The 25,424-nt window shown below is 46.7% G+C and overlaps 1 protein-coding gene across 1 annotated transcript; it reads left to right on the top strand.

Annotated features, from left to right (window-relative positions):
* The first annotated feature begins 13,913 nt into the window (after positions 1–13,913).
* LOC147958621 (uncharacterized) lies at positions 13,914–15,592 on the top strand. Its single transcript, XM_087534762.1, has 2 exons — positions 13,914–15,267; positions 15,555–15,592. The coding sequence occupies exons 1-2, from the start codon at positions 13,914–13,916 to the stop codon at positions 15,590–15,592; spliced, it is 1,392 nt and encodes a 463-aa protein (XP_087390888.1).
* The last annotated feature ends 9,832 nt before the right edge of the window (positions 15,593–25,424 follow it).

Raw genomic sequence — 25,424 nt, 5'->3', positions numbered from 1 at the left:
TATTTGCTTGAAATATTAACTTCAACTCCTGGAACATCTCATATACTCCATGACGTTCAAAACGTCTTTGAAGTCCCGATTCTAAGCCATTAAGCATGGTGCACTAAACTATCAAGTAGTCATCATATTGAGCTAGCCAAACGTTCATAACGTCTGTATCTGCTCCTGCAATAGGTCCGTCACCTAGCGGTGCATCAAGGACATAATTCTTCTGTGCAGCAATGAGGATAAACCTCAGGTCACGGATCCAATCCGCATCATTGCTACTAACATCTTTCAACACAATTTTCTCTAGGAACATATCAAAAATAAACACAGGGAAACAACAACGCGAGCTATTGATCTACAACATAATTTGCAAAATACTACCAGGACTAAGTTCATGATAAATTTAAGTTCAATTAATCATATTACTTAAGAACTCCCACTTACATAGACATCCCTCTAATCCTCTAAGTGATTACGTGATCCAAATCAACTGAACCATGTCCGATCATCACATGAGATGGAGTAGTTTCATTGGTGAACATCACTATGTTGATCATATCTACTATATGATTCACGCTCGACCTTTCGGTCTCCGTGTTCCGAGGCCATATCTGTATATGCTTGGCTCGTCAAGTTTAACCTGAGTATTCCGCGTGTGCAACTGTTTTGCACCCGTTGTATTTGAACGTAGAGCCTATCACACCCGATCATCACGTGGTGTCTCAGCACGAAGAACTTTCGCAACGGTGCATACTCAGGGAGAACACTACTTGATAATTTAGTGAGAGATCATCTTATAATGCTACCGTCAATCAAAGCAAGATAAGACGCATAAAAGATAAACATCACATGCAATCAATATAAGTGATATGATATGGCCATCATCATCTTGTGCTTGTGATCTCCATCTCCGAAGCACCGTCGTGATCACCATCGTCACCGGCGCGACACCTTGATCTCCATCGTAGCATCATTGTCGTCTCGCCGAGCTTGTGCTTCCACGACTATCGCTACCGTTTAGTGATAAAGTAAAGCATTACAGCGCGATTGCATTGCATACAATAAAGCGACAACCATATGGCTCCTGCCAGTTGCCGATAACTCGGTTACAAAACATGATCATCTCATACAATAAAATTTAGCATCATGTCTTGACCATATCACATCACAACATGCCCTGCAAAAACAAGTTAGACGTCCTCTACTTTGTTGTTGCAAGTTTTTACGTGGCTGCTACGGGCTTAAGCAAGAACCAATCTTACCTACGCATCAAAACCACAACGATAGTTTGTCAAGTTGGTGCTGTTTTAACCTTCGCAAGGACCGGGCGTAGCCACACTCGGTTCAACTAAAGTTGGAGAAACTGTCACCCGCTAGCCACCTATGTGCAAAGCACGTCGGGAGAACCGGTCTCGCGTAAGCGTACGCGTAATGTCGGTCCGGGCCGCTTCGTCCAACAATACCGCCGAACCAAAGTATGACATGCTGGTAAGCAGTATGACTTATATCGCCCACAACTCACTTGTGTTCTACTCGTGCATATAACATCAACATATAAAACCTAGGCTCGGATGCCACTGTTGGGTTTCGTAGTAATTTCAAAAAATTTCCTACGCACACGCAAGATCATGGTGATGCATAGCAACGAAAGGGGGAGTATGATCTACATACATAGTAGATCGACAACGGAAGCGTTTGGTTGATGTAGTCGTACGTCTCCACGATACGACCGATCAAGCACCGAAACTACGGCACCTCCGAGTTCTAGCACACGTTCAGCTCGATGACGATCGCCGGACTCCGATCCAGCAAAGTGTCGGGGAAGAGTTCCATCAGCACGACGGCGTGGTGACGATCTTGACGTACTACTGCTGCAGGGCTTCGCCTAAGCACCGCTACAATATTATCGAGGACTATGGTGGCTGGGGGCGCCGCACACGGCTAAGAATAAGATCACGTGGATCAACTTGTGTGTCTCTGGGGTGCCCCTGCCTCCGTATATAAAGGACTAAAGGGGGGAGGCGGCCGACCAAGGAGGGCGCGCCAGGAGAGTCCTACTCCCTTGTGTGTCTCTGGGGTGCCCCTGCATCCGTATATAAAGGACTAAAGGGGGGGAGGCGGCCGACCAAGGAGGGCGCGCCAGGAGAGTCCTACTCCCTCTGGGAGTAGGATTCCCCCCCCCCAATCCTTGTTGGAATAGGATTCGCGGAGGGGGGAAAAGAGAGAGAGGGGCCAGCCCCCTCTCCTTGTCCTATTCGGACCAAGGGAGGGGAGGGGCGCGCGGCCCATGTAGGGCTGCCTCTTCTCTTTTCCACTAAGGCCCATCATGGCCCATTTAGCTCCCGGGGGGTTCCGGTAACCTCCCGGTACTCCGGTAAAATCCCGATTTCACCCGGAACACTTCCGGTATCCAAACATAGGCTTCCAATATATCAATCTTTATGTCTCGACCATTTTGAGACTCCTCGTCATGTCCCCGATCTCATCCGGGACTCCGAACTCCTTCGGTACATCAAAACTCATAAACTCATAATATAACTGTCATCGAAACCTTAAGCGTGCGGACCCTATGGGTTCGAGAACAATGTAGACATGACCGAGACACGTCTCCGGTCAATAACCAATAGCGGGACCTGGATGCCCATATTGGCTCCTACATATTCTACGAAGATCTTTATCGGTCAGACCGCATAACAACATACGTTGTTCCCTTTGTCATCGGTATGTTACTTGCCCGAGATTCGATCGTCGGTATCTTAATACCTAGTTCAATCTCGTTACCGGCAAGTATCTTTACTCGTTCCATAATACATCATCTCACAACTAACTCATTAGTTGCAATGCTTGCAAGGCTTATGTGATGTGCATTACCGAGAGGGCCCAGAGATACCCCTCAGACAATCGGAGTGACAAATCCTAATCTCGAAATATGCCAACCCAACATGTACCTTTGGAGACACCTGTAGAGCACCTTTATAATCACCCATTTACGTTGTGACGTTTGGTAGCACACAAAGTGTTCCTCCGGCAAACGGGAGTTGCATAATCTCATAGTCATAGGAACATGTATAAGTCATGAAGAAAGCAATAGCAACATACTAAACGATCGGGTGCTAAGCTAATGGAATGGGTCATGTCAATCACATCATTCTCCTAATGATGTGATCCCGTTAATCAAATAACAACTCTTTTGTTTATGGTTAGGAAACATAACCATCTTCGATTAACGAGCTAGTCAAGTAGAGGCAAACTAGTGACACTTTGTTTGTCTATGTATTCACACAAGTATTATGTTTCCGGTTAATACAATTCTAGCATGAATAATAAACATTTATCATGATATAAGGAAATAAATAATAACTTTATTATTGCCTCTAGGGCATATTTCCTTCACTACTGCCTTGCAGTTCTTTGCCACCTGAATACCCCTACGGATAATTTCTCGCACTCATCGAGTATCCACTCATCCCTAGTTGATTCTGGTATTTCGCAAAAGCTTGTGAAATACCATTCGATATTCCGAAGATCCTAAACAACCTATTGCTCTTGGAATTCTTGGTTACTTGCATTGGGATTAAATCCTATGAGTCTGGTAATCTTATTGGCATCCTTTGTCATTATCATTTTAAGTCTGTTGATCCAATATGATGTGAATGCTCTCAATCATCAGTCATATCCTAGAATTCATCCTTCCGGCTCAGACGTCATTTCGAACGTGAGCTGGTTCTCGCCAATCAAATTGTCGTCGATTGTGCCCCTAAGTATATTGAACTTATCCATCCTTGATCAGAGCGTCTGCTTCTGATCCTTCGCTTTGTAAATCATAATTCCTTTGCAATTGAGCTCTAAGTTACTCAGTTGTTTCTATAATCCAATGTCTTTGCATTGATTCTTCCTCTGGTTGTGAGCCGATACTCACATCAGATCCTTTATGGACCATCAGAACCTTGTTGGATTTTATCCGACAATGTCCTTCATATTCAATCACTTTGGAAGTTCTTTCCCTGATACATAATGCCTTTGGTAAATCTTATTCCTTGATTTGGCCAACCATGCTCTGCTTTCGAGCTGGTGATATTTGCTATTGAAGCTTATGGTATATGTTTCCATGATCCCCCGATGGGTTGAACCAACGCCTTCCCTAATTTATGTGAACCCGAAATATTTCACGGGTCATACTTATCTGGTATTGCACCAGGTAAAACTTCCAACAACTAATGTCATTTTCGAAATACGAGGAGGTGAATGGAAGGTTATGCATTGAGGAAGTGGGAGTCGACCTTGGACCTTTGTGTTCATGCCCATGGACACGATATAGATCCTATCATGGAAGCTTCTTGTAATAATAATTATTTCCTCATTATAAAATCATCTTGTATTTGGTTTTGGTCCTTTGCATTCGTGGTTCTGACCATGATTGTTCTTCTTTGATCCCATTTCGCGGACAAGTTAAAGCACTTGTGTTCTGCAAATAAATATACTTGTCCAACCTCTATACCGAACTGCCTCGAGTATTCCCCTACTATCTCGAGGATATCATGCCATTGTACTACGTCTTATGAATTTCTGATGAAGTAGTACCTTCCCTATCATAGTGACTCCATGGGTTCTGGGTTGTCGTCAACCGAGGACATCCATAAGTGAATCAATTCCGCGCCCCGATACGATAACTCTAAGTAATTTTCGTTGCTTATGAGTTTAAAAATCCTTGAAGTCATTCCTAGCCATATTGGCTAATAACATTATTGTGCTAAATTTTAAATTATGCTACCTGGTCCTTCTTTCCGGAGCACAAATTTTCGATGATGAGCTAATCTTACATCGATATTCCTCGTCATATCATTGGTTCTTGAACATCAAGCTTAATTTCGAGTTTGTGTCGTACCCTTGTTTCGATTAACCTTTCGCTTCATCATTCCTTTAACTTGATGTCATCATCGATCTATTACATCTTCATGAAATCTCTCGACAAATGTGTCGTGATCATCATCAGCATTCAGAGCTCTTCCATGATTTCAATTGAATTCATGACGAGAAATACCATCCTTTCCCTCGATGATTTGTGTTGTCATCGACCACTTTATTGCCTTCCTTTCAACACAAACTTGTTCGTGTTTTGTGTTATACCTTGAGATTATTGCTATCCAGCATTTGTTCGTCTTTACCTTGGAGTATTATCATCTTTTATGTCAAGAATGTCGTGAGAATTTCACCACCTCTTAAGAATTCTTGGTATAGTGATACTTCTCACCATCATCGTTCTTTCTTGGTCCTCGTGTTGATTCGATCGGTGCTGTTTGGATTCTGCCCTTCTAGCAACCATATTGCTTTGAAGTTAATGGTCGGCCATTCACTCTTATACTATTGATTACTGAATCACCATTTTGACATTGGTCGTGCAACCCAACCCATATTCCGGGCGCACCTTTCAACCAATGTTTAATTGTGTATGTTTTCCTCGAGCATACTTCATTACATCATTTGATCTGACAAATGTTATCTCCTTATCCACATAATTGTGGAGATCCATCTTTTTGGATACCTCGTTGAATTATTGCTGAGTCCATCAGCCACCTCCTCATCCTTTCCTTGGCTTAATGATGGACCGTTGCTCGAAACTCGCTTCCATAGTTCATTTCCCGAGAATCATATAATGTCATCTCATCAATTGTGTTGCACCTCTTCTTCTCAGACCTCCTGAGTCTGAGATATCCTAACACCAATCAGATATGGATTCCGGTCAGATATGATGGTTGGGACGCATTTTATAAGAGTTATAATGTTGGTCTTTATATGACCCGGTAAGGTGATGTCATGCCTAGCACACCTGGCTGGAGGGCCTATTGTTATAGTTCTTCCTTTTACCAAGATTATCCATTCTTCCATGAGGAAATTGTAAGGCTTATTCTACAAGTTGTTCCTGATGGATCCTTCGTGTATCCGAAGTGTAATCTTTGCTTGGCGACCATTTCAATGCTATCTCGAAGCATGTCTATGGTACTCCGCTTTTCAACAAGAACATTTGAAGCCCAATGCTAAATGTTTCCTGCTCAATTATCCAAACACCGCTGTATGGGTAATGTCATGAAATTTCTCTCCCCTACCTAAGGAGTTTTCTACATTATGTCCTGTCATGGATATCATGCACTGCTTGTCCTTGGGAAGGATATACCCTGAAATATGTGTTTAAACACATTTTTCCTTTCCATTGTTCTGTTTAACCTGATAATCATATTTTCCTTTCCATTGTTTGGTTTAACCTTTCTTGTGATCTATATGATCTAAGCAGTAATAATTCACTGCTTATGTAAACACCTCGTTGTACCACTCTGTCAGTAAGACCCCGTTACTTTTGTTGATGACATTTCGGTAACCATTGATGGATGAGAACTTTGCCTACTGGTCCGCCTCGTTTCAACGAGTAGGAAAATGGTTCTCTTCGTCCCTCGCCCTTGGTACCGATGTTGTTGTCGACATAATCGGCAGACTAACCTCTGACATGCCTTGCTCACATGACCGTGCAAGATGTCAACGCCCTTCCTACTTTTAACCACATGGTGGGCCCATAACCCACAGTTCCACAGGATCGAAACCTGACTCTCCGGTACACCCTGTTTCCAAAGTTAATCCTCACTCTTGGCTTCGTATGCAATTCGCGAGCCACATTCCTAGTCATCTATTCTGGTAACAGAAGCAATACTTAATCTCGTTGCTGTGAACCCCTTTCACGCCCTGTTTCAGGCATCGAATGATTGGCTGCCCGCTCGAAACTTCCCATGATACCTCCTTACTTTGCACTCGATATTTTCTTAAGTTTCAATTCGAGAGTTACTTTCCGCCACCTTCCCCGATGTTATCGACCAGATAGTCGACCTTGCAGAGGTCTGTTCTCCCGGAATGCCCACCCTTTATTCTTTTGTAAGTATGGTGAAATTCTGAAGAAAAGATGATGACTTCATCATGGTGACCTGAAGCAGACAAATGAAGACATCAATGTAATGGATCGACCTCGTTGATAATAGCAACCAAGACCGATAAGATTCGTTAGAATTTCATAACCAGACCTTTCCCCCTTATCCCACCTCTTAAATCTCGGGACGAGATTTCTTGTAGTGGAGGAGAATTGTGACGCCCGGATAATTAGACTACAGCAAACTTCTACTAATGATGCCATGTCACCTTGATTACTGTTGCTAATCTTGCATTAGTTCGAAAACCGGTTCGAATTCAAAATCACAATCAAGCAAACAATAAAAGTTTTCAAATATAAAATCTAAAATGTTCGGAGTAAGCCAAATAGCGCATAAGGAAATTATGGTGGAGAATTCACACTTTTATAAAGTAGTTAAATGCACTAAATAAATAAAACAGTGGCAAAACTATTATTTAAATGCTCTTAAATTAATAAACAAATACAAACTACTTTGATTAATGTGCCAAGTTATTTGTGGAAGTGGAATATTTAGTAACACTAATTTAGAGACTCTTATTGTGTTTTATTTAAACTAAAGCAATTAAGGATTAAAAAACAGAAAATAAAAACAAAACAAAACAACAAAAATAAAAAGCAGGCAACCCACCCCCCTGGGCCGTGGCCCAACTTGGCCGGACGGCCTCGGCCCACCAGGCCACCACCCTGGCCGGCCCACTTCTCCCTCTCCCTTATCCCCCCACGCACCGAAAATATCTAGACGAATCGTCCCACACCCCCCACGAACCCCACTCGCTCTTCTCTCCCCTCGATTGGATCAGGGCTCGATCCCGCGCCGCCCCGCGCCTCCGTCGCTGGCACCCAATCCTGACGCCGCCCGCCGCCGAACCTTCTCGCCGGATCGCCGCCGACCTCCTCGACCTCCTCCCCAAGCCGCTCCCCGCGCCCCGTTGCCTAGACCCCACGCTCCCGCGCCGTCCGCACCGTCCCGTCGACGCGCCCCCGCTCCTCCTCCGCGCGCGCTCGTGCTCATCGCCGGCCCCGCAGTCACCGTCCACGCCGTGCTCGCGCCGTCCGCCTTCCCGACTCTGCCCCTTTCCCTTGCCCTGGCCGGCGCCCTCCTTCGCCCCAGCCGGCGCCAGGGACCAGTCGGGCTGTGCGAGCCCCGTCGCCGTAGTGGCCTCGCCCCACTGCGCCGCACGGAGACCCCGCGCGCCCGCTGCTCGCCGCCCCGCACCCGCGCAAGCCGCTCGGGGCCAGGCCCCTCGCCCCGCCTCGGTCCCCGCTGCTGCGGCTGGCCGCCGCGCTCGACGGCTCCCCATGTTGGCGGCCCCGCTCTGCTGCTGCTGCTGCTGCTTGCTCCCGCGTGCTCGCGCGCCCCCTGCCGCGCCCCGCTTGCCGCCGTGCTGCTCTGCTCCGCCCCTACCCCGGCCGCCCCCTGCTGCCCACGGCGTGCACGACCGCAGTGGCCGCGGGTGCCCTGTGCAGCCACGGGTGCCCAGCTGCGGCCGGTTCGGGCCACTGCCATGTGGACCCGCCCCTAAGAAAAAAATACAAGGAAAATAAAACGAAATAAATGAAATTAAATAATTAATTAGTTAATAAATTGTTTCAAAAAAATAACGTAATTAATTCGATTTGCTAAACTAATAACCTATGACAGTGGACCCCCCCTAATTAAACCTGATTAAAGTCAGTCAATAATCTCTGTTGAAAAAAGGTATCTATGAGACAATGCCATGTGGGTCCCAGCAGGCTCATTGACTAGTCAACTGGTCAATGTTGACTGCTGACTGGACAGTCAACTGGACCCCACCAGTCAGCCTCATAGGTGAACTTCTGGGTACACTCTCTGTGTACCCGTAGCATTTTACCCATTTTATTTCGGATTTATATAATTCCAGAAATTCATTAAAACTTTGATAAATCATAGAAAATAAACCGTAGCTCGGAAGAAAATACTTTGTACATGAAAGTTGCTCAGAACGACGAGACGAATTTGGATACGCAGCCCATTTGTCCACCACACATCCCTAGCATAGCGAACACACAACTTTTCCTCTCCAGTTCATATGTCCGAAAACGCGAACACCGGGGATACTTTCCGGATGTTTCCCCCCTTCGCCGGTATCACCTCCTACCACGTTAGGGCACCCATAACAATGCTCATTGTCATGTCATGCATCGTCATGCATATGTTTGCATTATATTTATTGTTTCTTCCCCGTCTTCTCTCGCTAGACACCGAGACCGACGCCGCTGCTACCCAGTACGACTACGGTGTTGACGACCTCTCTCTTGCCAGAGCAACCAGGCAAGCCCCCCCTTGATCACCAGATATCACCTCTTCTTCTCTATACTGCTTGCATTAGAGTAGTGTAGCATGTTACTGCCTTCAGTTAATCCTATACTGCTGCATAGCCTGTCCTTACTACTACTGTTGTTATCTTTACCTGCTATCTTACTGCTTAGTATAAGATGCTAGTGTTCCATCAGTGGCCCTACACTCTTTTCCGTCTGCCATGCTATACTACTGGGCCGTGATCACTCCGGGAGGTGATCACGGGCATATACTATATACTTTACACTGTTACATTACGTGTGATACTGTTTGGAGATGGGGGCTGAAGGGGTAGGTGGTTCCACCCAGGTAGTGGTGGGCCTGGGTTCCCGACGGCCCCCGACTGTTACTTTGTGGCAGAGCGACAGGGCAGGTTGAGACCACCTAGGAGAGAGGTGGGCCTGGCCCTGGTCGGCGTTCGCGGATACTTAACATGCTTAACGAGATCTTGGTATTTGATCTGAGTCTGGCTACTGGCCTATACGCACTAACCATCTACGCAGGGACACTTATGGGCACTCGACGTCGTGGTATCAGCCGAAGCCTTCGTGACGTCAGTGACTGAGTGGCGCGCGCCGGGTTGGACCGCGTAACGCAACTTTCTTTGTAATGGAGGTTGCTAGGTCTGCTCTTCGGCCGCGTACGCAACGTGTAGGTGTGCAATGGGCGATGGGCCCAGACCCCTGCGCCATAGGATTTAGACCGGCGTGCTGACCTCTCTGTTGTGCCTAGGTAGGGCTGTGACGTGTTGATCTTCCGAGGCCGGGCATGACCCAGAAAAGTGTGTCCGGACAAAGGGGATCGAGCGTGTTGGGAAATGTGGTGCACCTCTGCAGGGAAGTTAATCTATTCGAATAGCCGTGATCTTCGGTAACAGGACGACTTGGAGTTGTACCTTGACCTTATGACAACTAGAACCGGATACTTAATAAAACACACCCTTCCAAGTGCCAGATACAACCGGTGATCGCTCTCTCGCAGGGCGACGAGGGGAGGATCATCAGTTAGGTTTATGCTATGCGGTGCTACTTGGTGAACTTACCATCTACTCTCTTCTCCTGCTGCAAGATGGAGGTTACCAGAAGCGTAGTCTTCGACAGGACTAGCTATCCCCCTCTTATTCCGGCATTCTGCAGTTCAGTCCACATATGATACCCCTTTTCCATTTGATACCAATGCATACATATTTAGTGTAGCTCCTTGCTTGCGAGTACTTTGAATGAGTACTCACGGTTGCTTTTCTCCCCCTTTTCCCCTTTTCTATATCCGATTGCTGCGACCAGACGTTGGAGTCTAGGAGCCAGATGCCACCGTCGACGACTACTACTACTACTACTACTACTACTACTACTACTCGGGAGGTGCCTATTACTACGTGCAGCCCGCTGACGACGACCAGGAGTAGTTTAGGAGGATCCCAGGCAGGAGGCCTGCGTCTCTTTCGATCTGTATCCCAGTTTGTGCTAGCCTTCTTAAGGCAAACTTGTTTAACTTATGTCTGTACTCAGATATTGTTGCTTCCGTTGACTCGTCTATGATCGAGCTCTTGTATTCGAGCCCTCGAGGCCCCTAGCTTGTAATATGATGCTTGTATGACTTATTTTATTTGTAGAGTTGTGTTGTGATATCTTCCCGTGAGTCCTTAATCTTGATCGTACACGTTTGCGTGTATGATTAGTGTACGATTGAATCGGGGGCGTCACATGTACTACATGAAAACAAAGCAAGTTAGCACCAACAACAAGTATGATGAACATGTATGATGAACATGTATGAAATGCCACTTACTCTATCGTCCTCATTTGTGCCACTTGGATTCAACTTGTCAACCGCCTTTTGAAAAGCCGCCCACCTTTGACAATCCGAATTGATTGTCGACCACCGGGACCTAAGTGATCGGCCGGAGCGGTCAATTCCACTCACGTTGCGAACATCAAAGTGTTCCTTCATCCGAATCCAATAAGCATCTCTACTTTGATCACCTCCAACGGATGGATCCCTCGACACTTGCAACCAAGTATTGCATAGTAAGATGTCATCGGCGTTGCTGTAATTGCCCGCTCTTCCTTTCGGTGCGTCGACAATGCCCTCACCCTCCTCGTCCACCTCGAACTCATGGTTTTTGAAATGCATGTCATTGGTTTGAGACCAATACGAATTGTTGGAGCCAACACCCATCGTTGACATGTATGCATCATCATTGAGACTACAAATTTTTTTGCACAATGCAAATAAGCTATCTATATGTGAGAATGCATTCAAACAATAACAAAAAAAAGAAAAGTTAGAATTTTTTTACCTTGGAGGCATTTCGTCGAACATGTTGTGCGCGCCGGCGGCCGGCTCAATGAGTGAGCTCGCCGGCGCTTCGGCAGCCGCCGGGCCCGTCGCACGCCCTGCAAGCTTCTTCCTCCTCGCCTTGGAGGTGCCGGAGCCGTCCGCCGCCTTGTTTTTCTTCACCGATGTCTTACCCTTCTTTGGCGGCGCCGCATTGGGGAGCTTTGAGGAGGAGGGGACGGCGGGTCGGGCCGGCACCGGCGCGACGCCACCCGCCGCCGAGGTCATCCGCGGCGACATGAAGAGGCCGCGCGCGAGGCCGATGATCGGAGGAGCTCCGGCGGAGGCGAAGCCAATGCCACCCGGGCTAGGGTTTGTGGCGGCGGCGGCGGCGGGGGGGGGGGGGTCGCGGCTATAGGACGGGGTGAGCGGGGTGCCAGCGTGTGCGTCCATGGATGCGGGTCGCCGGCGCCGGCGCGCGCGGGGCTTTGGAGGAGGAGAAGACAGAAGGCAGCGCGAGCGCTCGAGTGTGCCGCCCGCGAAAGCGAGCGCCACAAATACACCGCGCGAGGTAGTGCTTCCTGCCGCGCGCCCAACTGCTTATACCGCGCACACGGTTATTGCGCGCCCACTGGAGCCATCCGCCGGGCTGCGCGCGTGTTAAAGTGGGTATATTTACGGCGCGGCGCCTGTTTATAGCGCCTGTTGAAGATGCTCTAAGCTTCTGCACTATAATCTCCTTGCACAATATAGTTTCAGGGCCGGCCTTGGGGGTATGGCAGAGGGGCAATGGCCTAGGGCCCAGGCTAGGAGGGGGCCCATGATTAGAATACATATCTTATACAGCCCAGCAAAAAATACATAAAAAAAACTATACAAGAGAAACGAAAGGACACAATAGTTATGGGCTAGACCCATAGCTAGATGCCCTAGATAGCGATCGCGAAGCGTCACGCCAGCCACACAGCCGCTCGCTTTGCTTGTGTGAAACAAATCAATCTAAGATCTGGTCTTGTGCTTCGTCCCTCGTCGGTTCGTCTTCGTGACTTCATCCTCTCGTCGACCGCCGCTGGTTGTTGTCGCTGCGCGCGCTGCTCAGTCATCCGGCATCCGGCAAGACGGCAATACAGTACGTATCCATCCATGTATCATATTCCTGTTCCATCCCCCGATTCCATCCAAAGCTAAACTTCAGCAGTTTCTTTGATTCTTTAGTACGTATTCAACTATTCATCCCTGATCCATCCTAATTTTCTGTCATGTTGTGTACTTCCTCCGTTTCAAATTTGAACTAAAACCATGACGAGTAATTTGGAACGGAGGGAGTACATGTCTAGGTTTCAATCATCTGATGTATAGATTTCTAATTCTTTGTATTCTATTTTCTTCATTATTTTAGGACATTAGCCTGCCATTTTACCTAAGAAAAAGCATTTGCCAGGTGCTGAAAAAATAAGAAAAATAAAAAAAAGTGATCTAAAACAAAGGGGCCCATGTCGTTGAGTTCACCTAGGGCCTCCCAAAACACAAGGCCGGCCCTGTATAGTTTTGGAACAATACATACGCGTCACGCGTGTTGTCATTTGTCAGCGTGAGCTTAACAAGGGACGACGAAACCAAAGGTTCCGGCGAAGGGGCGACGTGCCCAATGCCAGCCCGCCCGCCTCATCCAAGACCACAGATACGTACCATGCAGATGAGATGCATCGCCAACCCCAGCGCATATAAATACACACACGACCTGACTCCACAACCACACGCAAGTGAAGCACTTGCCTTTGCATTGGTGCATACTGGTACTAGCCAGGTCGGTCGGCATCGATCTGCTAGCCCTTGTTTCGCGCAGCTTGATTTCCATCTCTTCCCAACCTTAGTGTGACCATGAACTGACGTTTTTGCAGACCAATCGAGCTTGCAAAAAGTCCGAGGAGATTAAGGAGGAGGCCACGGAAGAAGATGAGCAAGACGTCCTGGCCGGAGGTGGTGGGCTGGCCGGCGACGCAGGCCGTGACGCAGATCAACGCCGACAGGCCCGACGTGGCGATCGAGGTGGTCCCCAATGGCACCACCGTCGCCCCGGGGTTCAACGCCGGGCGCGTCCGCGTCTTCTTTGACGCCGGAAACGCCAGCGGTCCCGTCGTGGGAACCCCTGCCGTCGGCTAGCTACTGCCTCACCTTGCCGCCAGCAGGTCAAGGGTTGAAGATCATTAAAGTATAAGACTATTCGTATTGTAATTTATCTCTATTAGTCTAGTTTTAAAGCCCAAGCTTTGTAATCTATATAAACAACCCTTGAAGCCCCAAATCAATACAACAATTATTCTTCAATATCTCAAATTATCATGATATCCAACGCCTAGGTTTTCTGCACCTGGTATGGCACCGCCACCCGCGCCGCTGCCCCGGCCGACTCGGCCCCTCTTCTCCATGGCCGAGTTCCGCGCCGCCGGTGCCCCGTCCTCTACAACTACCCAAACACCTCCCCCTCCAAACCCAGTGTTCTCCCTAGCCGACACCATTGCCGACGTCTCTCCCTTCATACCGATCTCATTAGACCTCGGCATCCACAACTACTACCATTGGCACCATCTCTTCATCATCCATCTCGGGCGCTGCGGCCTACGCCACCATATTGATCCCTCCTACCCGCCACAGCCCGCTGATCCTCGCTGGGTGAAAGATGATCTCGCCATCATCCAGTGGATTTACACACGCATCTCCATGGAGCTTTTCAATCTGGTCTCCGACGATGACGCCACCGCGGCCGATCTCTGGGCTTCCCTTCAACAGCTATTTCAAGACAACTCCGACGCGCGAATCAACGCGCTCAACACTGAGCTACGCACAACCATGCAGGGAGATGTCCCAGTCTCCATCTTCTGCCAGCGAATCAAGGCTATCGGCGATGAACTCCGTGAACTTGGCGATCACATCGAGGATCGTACTCTCATCAACGCCCTCCTCCAAGGCCTCGGCGATCAATTCGAGAAGCAGCAGTCCTTCATCCCCATGCTCAAGCCGTACCCCACCTTCAAGGAGGTCCGCTTGATCCTCCAGCAAGAAGAGAAGAACCAGGCTCGCAAGGCGCAACAGGCGCCGCAGGTGTTTCATGCTGCCGCATCCTCTTCTGCAGCTCCCACGCCTGGGCTGCCGTGGCAACCGGTCGCCCCTCCAACTCCTGCTGTGGCCGCCGCGGCCTCAACACCACCACCAGGCTGGCGCCCGAGCCCCAACTACAAGGGCAAGAATCCAATCTACTGGCCTCTTGCATCTCGTCCTGCCGGACCTGCACCAGCCTCGTTATCCACCGCTCCAGCGCCACCAGCTCCGTCGCCATGGCCTCCTCAGCATGATCCTTGGACTGGCCTCGTACAGGCTTGGTCGATGCCGTGGTCGGCCCCTTCGCCGTATGGTGCCCCTCCTGCGTACACGGGCACGTGGAGCCCCGGTCTTCGTCCAGCCACTGGCTCTCCGGGACTCCTTGGACCCAGGCCGCCGGCGCACGTCTACACCGCCACTCCTACTCCGCCTCCCAGCACGCCAGGACCTCCGTCGCCCTACAACACCATGCCGGCCTCCTACAACATGCAGGCCCCGTACGCATACTACCCATCCGCTATCCCCTACGTCAACATGCAAGCTCCTGGCCCCTCTGCTCCTCCCCAACAGCCGGCTTGGGACCAAGCCGCCTTCATCAACGCCATGAACAATTTTGTCCTCAACGACGCAGGTACGGATTGGATTTTCGATTCTGGTGCATCCATGCATATGTCTTCAAATATGAATTTATTGTCAGCTTGTTTTCCTTCTGCTTTTTCCACGATCACCATTGGCGATGGCTCCACCATCCCTGTTTCATGCACCGGTCACTCTTACATCCCTTCCTCTCATGCCAATTTCCTTCTACGCAATATTCTTGTCGTTCCTTCCATCATCAAAAATCTTATTTCTGTTAGACAATTTTGCATTGACAACAAAGTTATCCTGGCCTTTGACCCTCTTGGTTTGTCTGTGAAGGATCTGACAACGGGGGCGGTCCTCGCTCGGTACAATAGCACGGGCGATCTTTATCCTCTTCATGGCGCGCCCACATCCACCCCTCGTGCCATGCTCACATCAGTTGATCTATGGCATCGTCATCTCGGTCACCCCAGCAAAAACACTTTGACGTCTTTACTCCAAGAATTTTGTATCCCTAGTTCTAGCAGTCCTCATAATCCTTCTCTCTGTAATGCATGTCAATGCGGCAAACATGTTAGATTACCTTTTGAAACCTCTACCACCATTAGTACTTTTCCTTTTGAGTTACTTCACTATGATTTATGGACCTCTCCAGTCCCTAGTGTTTCTGGTTATAAATATTATCTTGTGATCTTGGATGATTATTCTCACTATACTTGGACTTTTCCTCTTCGCGCTAAATCTGAAGTACCTGCGATTTTTCTCAACTTTCGACAATATGTAATCACACACTTTGGCTTGCCAATTCGATTTATTCAATGTGATAACGGTCGTGAATTTGATAACACCCAAAACCGCACGTTCTTTCTCTCTCACGGCATTCTTCTTTGTTTTTCATGCCCTTATACATCTTCTCAAAATGGTAAAGCTGAACGCTGTCTTCGCTCTATTAATGATGTTCTTCGCACCTTGCTTTTACAAGCTTCTCTTCCTTCCCGTTTTTGGGTTGAAGCCCTTTGCACCGACACACTCCTTCTTAATATTCGACCAATTAAAACTTGCCCTCTTTATTCGCCTTTCCAATCTCTTTTTCTCTCCCACACTGACTATTCTTTTCTGCGTGTTTTTGGCTGTCTATGCTTTCCCAACATCGCCTCTACCGCCTCCAACAAACTAGAACCACGCTCACTACCTTGCATTCACCTTGGTCTTTCTGATGATCACAAAGGATATCGTTGCTTCGATCCATCTTCTGGTCGTATCATTCTCTCTCGTCATGTCACATTCGATGAAAATACTTTTCCTTTTTCTGTCACTACACCCACAACACCAACTCCACCACAATCCGCCACCACCAAAACCTCTTCCCTCGTTCATCCTTCGGTCATCTCTGCTGCCATGGAATCTTGCTCCGTTTCTCAGCCGAAGTTGCCTACCGTCAGCCACCCTCCTACCCCGTCCCCCACCTCTCCCGTGACTACATCCTCTACCCCAGCCGCCTTGCCCTCACCACATCCTACCATGGCAACCACCTCGACACCCACCACCTCTGATTCTTCTCTCTCACCGTCTTCTTCATCCGAAAACCCACTACCACCCAATGCTGTTCTTATACCACCGCCCTGATGGGTTTCGTAATAATTTCAAAAATTTCCTACGCACACGCAAGATCATGGTGATGCACAGCAACGAGAGGGGAGAGTGTTGTCTACGTACCCACGCAGACCGACTGCGGAAGCGATCACACAACGTAGAGGAAGTAGTCGTACGTCTTCCCGATCCGACCGATCCAAGCACCATTACTCCGGCACCTCCGAGTTCTTAGCACACGTACAGCTCGATGACGATCCCCGGGCTCCGATCCAGCAAAGCTTTGGGGAGGAGTTCCGCCAGCACGACGGCGTGGTGACGATCTTGATGTTCTACTGTCGCAGGGCTTCGCCTAAGCACCGCTACAATATGACCGAGATGGAATATGGTGGCAGGGGGCACCGCACACGGCTAAGGAACGATCACGTGGATCAACTTGTGTGTCTATGGGGTGCCCCCTGCCCCTGTATATAAAGGATGGAGGAGGAGGAGGCCGGCCAAGGCCATTGGTGCGGCTAGGATGGGAGTCCTACTAGGACTCCAAGTCCTAGTAGGAGTCCATCAAGAGGGGAGGAAGGGAGAAGGAAGTGGAGGAGTAGGAAAGGTGGCCGGCCCCCTTTTCCCTAGTACAATTCGGACTAGAGGGGAGGGGGGGCGCAGCAGCCTTTTTCCTCTTCCCACTAAAGCCCATCAAGGCCCATTACTTCTCCCGTAACTACCCGGTACTCCGAAAAATACCCGAATCACTCGGAACCTTTCCGATGTCCGAATATAGTCGTCCAATATATCGATCTTTACGTCTCGACCATTTCGAGACTCCTCGTCATGTCCCCGATCTCATCCGGGACTCCGAACTCCTTCGGTACATCAAAACTCATAAACTCATAATATAACTGTCATCGAAACCTTAAGCGTGCGGACCCTACGGTTCGAGAACAATGTAGACATGAACAAGACACGTCTCCGGTGAATAACCAATAGCGGGACCTGGATGCCCATATTGGCTCCTACATATTCTACGAAGATCTTTATCGGTCAGACCACATAACAACATACGTTGTTCCCTTTGTCATCGGTATGTTACTTGCCCGAGATTCGATCGTCGGTATCCAATACCTAGTTCAATCTCGTTACCGGCAAGTCTCCTTACTCGTTCCGTAATACATCATCTCGCAACTAACTCATTAGTTGCAATGCTTGCAAGGCTTATGTGATGTGCATTACCGAGAGGGCCCAGAGATACCTCTCCGACAATCGGAGTGACAAATCCTAATCTCAAAATACGCCAACCCAACATCTACCTTTGGAGACACCTGTAATGCTCCTTTATAATCACCCAGTTACGTTGTGACGTTTGGTAGCACCCAAAGTGTTCCTCCGGTAAACGGGAGTTGCATAATTTCATAGTCATAGGAACATGTATAAGTCATGAAGGAAGCAATAGCAACATACTAAACGATCGGGTGCTAAGCTAATGGAATGGGTCATGTCAATCAGATCATTCAACTAATGATGTGACCTCGTTAATCAAATAACAACTCTTTGTCTATGGTTAGGAAACATAACCATCTTTGATTAACGAGCTAGTCAAGTAGAGGCATACTAGTGACACTCTGTTTGTCTATGTATTCACACATGTATTATGTTTCCGATTAATACAATTCTAGCATGAATAATAAACATTTATCATGAAATAAGGAAATAAATAATAACTTTATTATTGCCTCTAGGGCATATTTCCTTCAGTCTCCCACTTGCACTAGAGTCAATAATCTAGATCACATCACCATGTGATTAACATCGATAGTTCACATCGCCATGTGACCAACACCCAAAGGGTTTACTAGATTCAGTAATCTAGTTCACATCGCTATGTGAATAATACCCAAGGAGTACTAAGGTGTGATCATGTTTTGCTTGTGAGAGAATCTTAGTCAACGGGTCTGCCACATTCAGATCCGCATGTATTTTGCAAATTTCTATGTCAACAATGCTCTGCATGGAGCTACTCTAGCTAATTGCTCCCACTTTCAATATGTATCTAGACCGAGACTTAGAGTCGTCTAGATTAGTGTCAAACTTGCATCGGCGTAACCCTTTACGACGAACCTTTTTTCACTTCCATAATCGAGAAACATATCCTTATTCCACTAAGGATAATTTTGACCGCTGTCCAGTGATCTACTCCTAGATCACTATCGTACTCCCTTGCCAAACTCAGTGGTAGGGCATACAATAGATCTGGTATACAGCATGGCATACTTTATACAACCTATGACTGAGGCTTAGGGAATGACTTTCATTCTCTTTCTATCTTCTGCCGTGGTCGGGCTTTGAGTCTTACTCAACTTCACACCTTGTAATACAGGCAGAACTCTTTCTTTGACTGCTCCATTTTGACCTACTTCAAAATCTTGTCAAGGTATGTACTCATTGAAAAAACTTATCAAGCGTCTTGATCTATCTCTATAGATCTTGAAGCTCAATATGTAAGCAGCTTCACCGAAGTCTTTCTTTGAAAAGCTCCTTTCAAACACTCCTTTATGCTTTGCAGAATAATTCTACATTATTTCCGATCAACAATATGTCATTCACATATACTTATCAGAAATGTTGTAGTGCTCCCACTCACTTTCTTGTAAATACAGACTTCACCGCAAGTCTGTATAAAATTATATGCTTTGATCAACTTATCAAAGCGTATATTCCAACTCCGAGATTCTTGCACCAGTCCATAGATGGATCGCTGGAGCTTGCATATTTAGTTAACACCTTTAGGATCGACAAAACCTTCTAGTTGCATCGTATACAACTCTTCTTTAGTAAATCCATTAAGGAATGCAGTTTTGTTTATCCATTTGCCAGATTTCATAAAACGCGGCAATTGCTAACATGATTCGGACAGACTTAAGCATAGATACGAGTGAGAAACTCTCATCGTAGTCAACACCTTGAACTTGTCGAAAACCTTTTGCGACAATTCTAGCTTTGTAGATAGTAACACTACTATCAGCGTCCGTCTTCCTCTTAAAGATCCATTTATTCTCAATTGCTTGCCGATCATCGGGCAAGTTAACCAAAGTCCATACTTTGTTCTCATACATGGATCCCATCTCAGATTTCATGGCTTCAAGCCACTTTGCGGAATCTGGGCTCACCATCGCTTCTTCATAGTTCGTAGGTTCATCATGATCTAGTAGCATGAATTGCAGAACAGGATTACCGTACCACTCTAGTGCGGATCTTACTCTGGTTGATCTACGAGGTTCAGTAGTATCTTGATCTGAAGTTTCATGATCATTATCATTGGCTTCCTCACTAACTGGTGTAGGTGTCACTGAAACAGTTTTCTGTGATGTACTACTTTCCAGTAAGGGAGCAGGTACAGTTACCTCATCAAGTTCTACTTTCCTCCCACTCACTTCTTTCGAGAGAAACTCCTTCTCTAGAAAGAATCCATTCTTGGCAACGAATGTCTTGCCTTCGGATCTATGATAGAAGGTGTACCCAACAGTTTCCTTTGGGTATCCTATGAAGACACATTTCTCCGATTTGGGTTCGAGCTTATCAGGTTGAAGCTTTTTCACATAAGCATCGCAGCCCCAAACTTTAAGAAACGACAACTTTGGTTTCTTGCCAAACCACAGTTCATAAGGCGTCGTCTCAACAGATTTTGATGGTGCCCTATTTAACGTGAATGCAGCTGTCTCTAATGCATAACCCCAAAACGATAGTGGTAGATCGGTAAGAGACATCATAGATTGCACTATACCAATAAAGTACGATTATGACGTTCGGACACACCATTATGCTCTGGTGTTCCATGTGGCATGAGTTTGTGAAACTATTCCACATTGTTTTTAACTGAAGGCCAAACTCTTAACTCAAATACTCTTCTCTACGATCAGATCGTAGAAACTTTATTTTCTTGTTACGATGATTTTTCACTTCACTCTGAAATTCTTTGAACTTTTCAAATGTTTCAGACTTATGTTTCATCAAGTAGATATACTCATATCTGCTCAAATCATCTATGAAGATCAGAAAATAATGATACCTGTCGCGAGCTTCAATATTCATCGGACCACATACATCAGTATGTATGATTTCCAACAAATCTGTTGCTCGCTCCATTGTTCCGAAGAACAGAGTCTTAGTCATCTTGCCCATGAGGCATGGTTCGCAAGCATCAACGGATTCATAATCAAGTGATTCCAAAAGCCCATCAGCATGGAGTTTCTTCATGCGCTTTACACCAATATGACCTAAACGGCAGTGCTACAAATAAGTTGCACTATCATTATTAACTTTGCATCTTTTGGTTTCAACATTATGATTATGTGTATCACTACGATCGAGATCCAACGAACTATTTTCATTGGGTGTGTAACCATATAAGGTTTTATTCATGTAAAAAGAACAACAATTTATTCTCTTACTTAAATGAATAACCGTATTACAATAAACATGATCAAATCATATTCATGCTCAACGGTAACACTTATTTAGGTTCAACACTAATCCCGAAATTATAGGGAGTGTGCGATGATGATCATATCAATCTTGGAACCACTTCCAACACACATCGTCACTTCACCCTTAACTAGTCTCTGTTTATTCTGCAACTCCCGTTTCGAGTTACTAATCTTAGCAACTGAACTAGTATCAAATACTGAGGGGTTGCTATAAACACTAGTAAAGTACACATCAATGTATATCAAATATACTTATGTTCACTTTGCCATCCTTCTTATCTGCCAATCACTTGGGGTAGTTCCGCTTCCAGTGACCAGTCCCTTTGCAGTAGAAATACTTAGTCTCAGGCTTAGGACCAGACTTGGGCTTCTTCACTTGAGCAGCAACTTGCTTGCTGTTCTTCTTGAAGTTCCCCTTCTTCCCTCTGCCCTTTTCTTGAAACTAGTGGTCTTGTCTACCATCAACACTTGATGTTTTTCTCGATTTCTACCTTCGTTGATTTCATCATCACGAAGAGCTTGGGAGTTGTTTCCGTTATCCCTTGCATATTATAGTTCATCACGAAGTTCTGCTAACTTGGTGATGGTGACTAGAGAATTCTGTCAATCACTATCTTATCTGGAAGATTAACTCCCACTTGATTCAAGCGATTGTAGTACCCAGACAATCTGAGCACATGCTCACTAGTTGAGCGATTCTCCTCCATCTTTTAGCTATAGAACTTGTTGGAGACTTCATATCTCTCAACTCGGGTATTTGCTTGAAATATTAACTTCAACTCCTGGAACATCTCATATGGTCCATGACGTTCAAAACGTCTTTGAAGTCCCGATTCTAAGCCGTTAAGCATGGTGCACTTAAACTATCAAGTAGTCATCATATTGAGCTAGCCAAACGTTCATAACGTCTGCATCTGCTCCTGCAATAGGTCTGTCACCTAGCGGTGCATCAAGGACATAATTCTTCTGTGCAGCAATGAGGATAAACCTCAGATCACGGATCCAATCCGCATCATTGCTACTAACATCTTTCAACACAATTTTCTCTAGGAACATATCAAAATAAACACAGGGAAGCAACAACACGAGCTATTGATCTATAATTTGCAAAATACTACCAGGACTAAGTTCATGATAAATTAAAGTTCAATTAATCATATTACTTAAGAACTCCCACTTAGATAGACATCCCTCTAATCCTCTAAGTGATCACGTGATCCAAATCAACTAAACCATGTCCGATCATCACGTGAGATGGAGTAGTTTCATTGGTGAACATCACTATGTTGATCATATCTACTATATGATTCACGCTCGACCTTTCGGTCTCCGTGTTCCGAGGCCATATCTGCATGTGCTAGGCTCGTCAAGTTTAACCTGAGTATTCTGTGTGTGCAAAACTGGCTTGCACCCGTTGTAGATGGACGTGGAGCTTATCACACCCGATCATCACGTGGTGTCTGGGCACGACGAACTTTGGCAACGGTGCATACTCAGGGAGAACACTTCTTGATAATTTAGTGAGAGATCATCTTAAAATGCTACCGTCAAACTAAGCAAAATAAGATGTATAAAAGATAAACATCATATGCAATCAAAATATGTGACATGATATGGCCATCATCATCTTGCTTCTTTGATCTCCATCTCCAAAGTACTGTCATGATCTATATCGTCACCGGCATGACACCATGATCTCCATCATCTTGATCTATATCAATGTGTCGTCACGTGGTCGTCTCGCCAATAATTGCTCTTGCAACTATTGCTATCGCATAGCGATAAAGTAAAGCAATTATTGGACGCTTGCATCTCATGCAATAGAGAGACGACCATAAGGCGTTTGCCAATTGCCGATAACTTCCACAAAACATGATCATCTCATACAACAACTTATATCTCATCACGTCTTGACCATATCACATCACAACATGCCCTGCAAAAACAAGTTAGACGTCCTCTACTTTGTTGTTGCAAGTTTTACGTGGCTGCTACGGGCTTAAGCAAGAACCAATCTCACCTACGCATCAAAACCACAACGATAGTTTGTCAAATAGACTCCGTTTTAACCTTCGCAAGGACCGGGCGTAGCCATACTTGGTTCAACTAAAGTTGGAGAGACAGTCGCCCGCAAGCCATCTATGTGCAAAGCACGTCGAGGGAACCGGTCTCGCGTAAGCGTACGCGTAAGGTTGGTCTGGGTCGTCTCGTCCAACAATACCGCCGAACCAAAGTATGACATGCTGGTAGGCAGTATGACTTATATCGCCCACAACTCACTTGTGTTCTACTCGTGCATATAACATCAAACCATAAAAACCTAGGCTCGGATGCCACTGATGGGTTTCGTAGTAATTTCAAAAATTTCCTACGCACACGCAAGATCATGGTGATGCACAGCAACGAGAGGGGAGAGTGTTGTCTACGTACCCACGCAGACCGCTGCGGAAGCGATCACACAACGTAGAGGAAGTAGTCGTACGTCTTCCCGATCCGACCGATCCAAGCACCGTTACTCCGGCACCTCCGAGTTCTTAGCACACGTACAGCTCGATGACGATACCCGGGCTCCGATCCAGCAAAGCTTTGGGGAGGAGTTCCGCCAGCACGACGGCGTGGTGATGATCTTGATGTTCTACTGTCGCAGGGCTTCGCCTAAGCACCGCTACAATATGACCGAGGTGGAATATGGTGGCAGGGGGCACCGCACACGGCTAAGGAACGATCACGTGGATCAACTTGTGTGTCTATGGGGTGCCCCCTGCCCCTGTATATAAAGGATGGAGGAGGAGGAGGCCGGCCAAGGCCATTGGTGCGGCCAGGATGGGAGTCCTACTAGGACTCCAAGTCCTAGTAGGAGTCCATCAAGAGGGGAGGAAGGGAGAAGGAAGTGGAGGAGTAGGAAAGGTGGCCGGCCCCCTTTTCCCTAGTCCAATTCGGACTAGAGGGGAGGGGGGGCGCAGCAGCCTTTTTCCTCTTCCCACTAAAGCCCATCAAGGCCCATTACTTCTCCCGTAACTACCCGGTACTCCGAAAAATACCCGAATCACTCGGAACCTTTCCGATGTCCGAATATAGTCGTCCAATATATCGATCTTTACGTCTCGACCATTTCGAGACTCCTCGTCATGTCCCCGATCTCATCCAGGACTCTGAACTCCTTCGGTACATCAAAACTCATAAACTCATAATATAACTGTCATCGAAACCTTAAGCGTGCGGACCCTACGGTTCGAGAACAATGTAGACATGACCGAGACACGTCTCCGGTCAATAACCAATAGCGGGACCTGGATGCCCATATTGGCTCCTACATATTCTACGAAGATCTTTATCGGTCAGACCGCATAACAACATACGTTGTTCCCTTTGTCATCGGTATGTTACTTGCCCGAGATTCGATCGTCGGTATCCAATACCTAGTTCAATCTCGTTACCGGCAAGTCTCTTTACTCGTTCCGTAATACATCATCTCGCAACTAACTCATTAGTTGCAATGCTTGCAAGGCTTATGTGATGTGCATTACCGAGAGGGCCCAGAGATACCTCTCCGACAATCGAAGTGACAAATCCTAATCTCGAAATACGCCAACCCAACATCTACCTTTGGAGACACCTGTAATGCTCCTTTATAATCACCCAGTGACGTTGTGACGTTTGGTAGCACCCAAAGTGTTCCTCCGGTAAACGGGAGTTGCATAATCTCATAGTCATAGGAACATGTATAAGTCATGAAGGAAGCAATAGCAACATACTAAACGATCGGGTGCTAAGCTAATGGAATGGGTCATGTCAATCAGATCATTCAACTAATGATGTGACCTCGTTAATCAAATAACAACTCTTTGTCTATGGTTAGGAAACATAACCATCTTTGATTAACGAGCTAGTCAAGTAGAGGCATACTAGTGACACTCTATTTGTCTATGTATTCACACATGTATTATGTTTCCGATTAATACAATTCTAGCATGAATAATAAACATTTATCATGAAATAAGGAAATAAATAATAACTTTATTATTGCCTCTAGGGCATATTTCCTTCACGCCCACCAATGATCATGTCATGTGCACCCGTGGAAAACGAGGATTTCTTCTCCCCACAAAACGTCTCAATCTTACCGCCACCCCAACCATCT

This window comes from Triticum urartu, chromosome 7A (genome assembly GCF_056163025.1).
Source record: "Triticum urartu cultivar PI428250 chromosome 7A, HENAU_Tu73, whole genome shotgun sequence".
Taxonomy (NCBI): Eukaryota; Viridiplantae; Streptophyta; class Magnoliopsida; order Poales; family Poaceae; genus Triticum; species Triticum urartu.
This window is presented reverse-complemented; position numbering and strand designations above follow the sequence as displayed.

What these genes read in the sequence shown, in the direction of transcription:
- LOC147958621 (XM_087534762.1), top strand. Translation starts at nt 13,914, where the DNA reads ATGGCACCGCCACCCGCGCCGCTGCCCCGGCCGACTCGGCCCCTCTTC. An exon ending in TTTTGTCCTCAACGACGCAG is followed by an intron (nt 15,268 to 15,554) that starts GTACGGATTGGA and finishes TTGTCTGTGAAG; the next exon opens with GATCTGACAACGGGGGCGGT.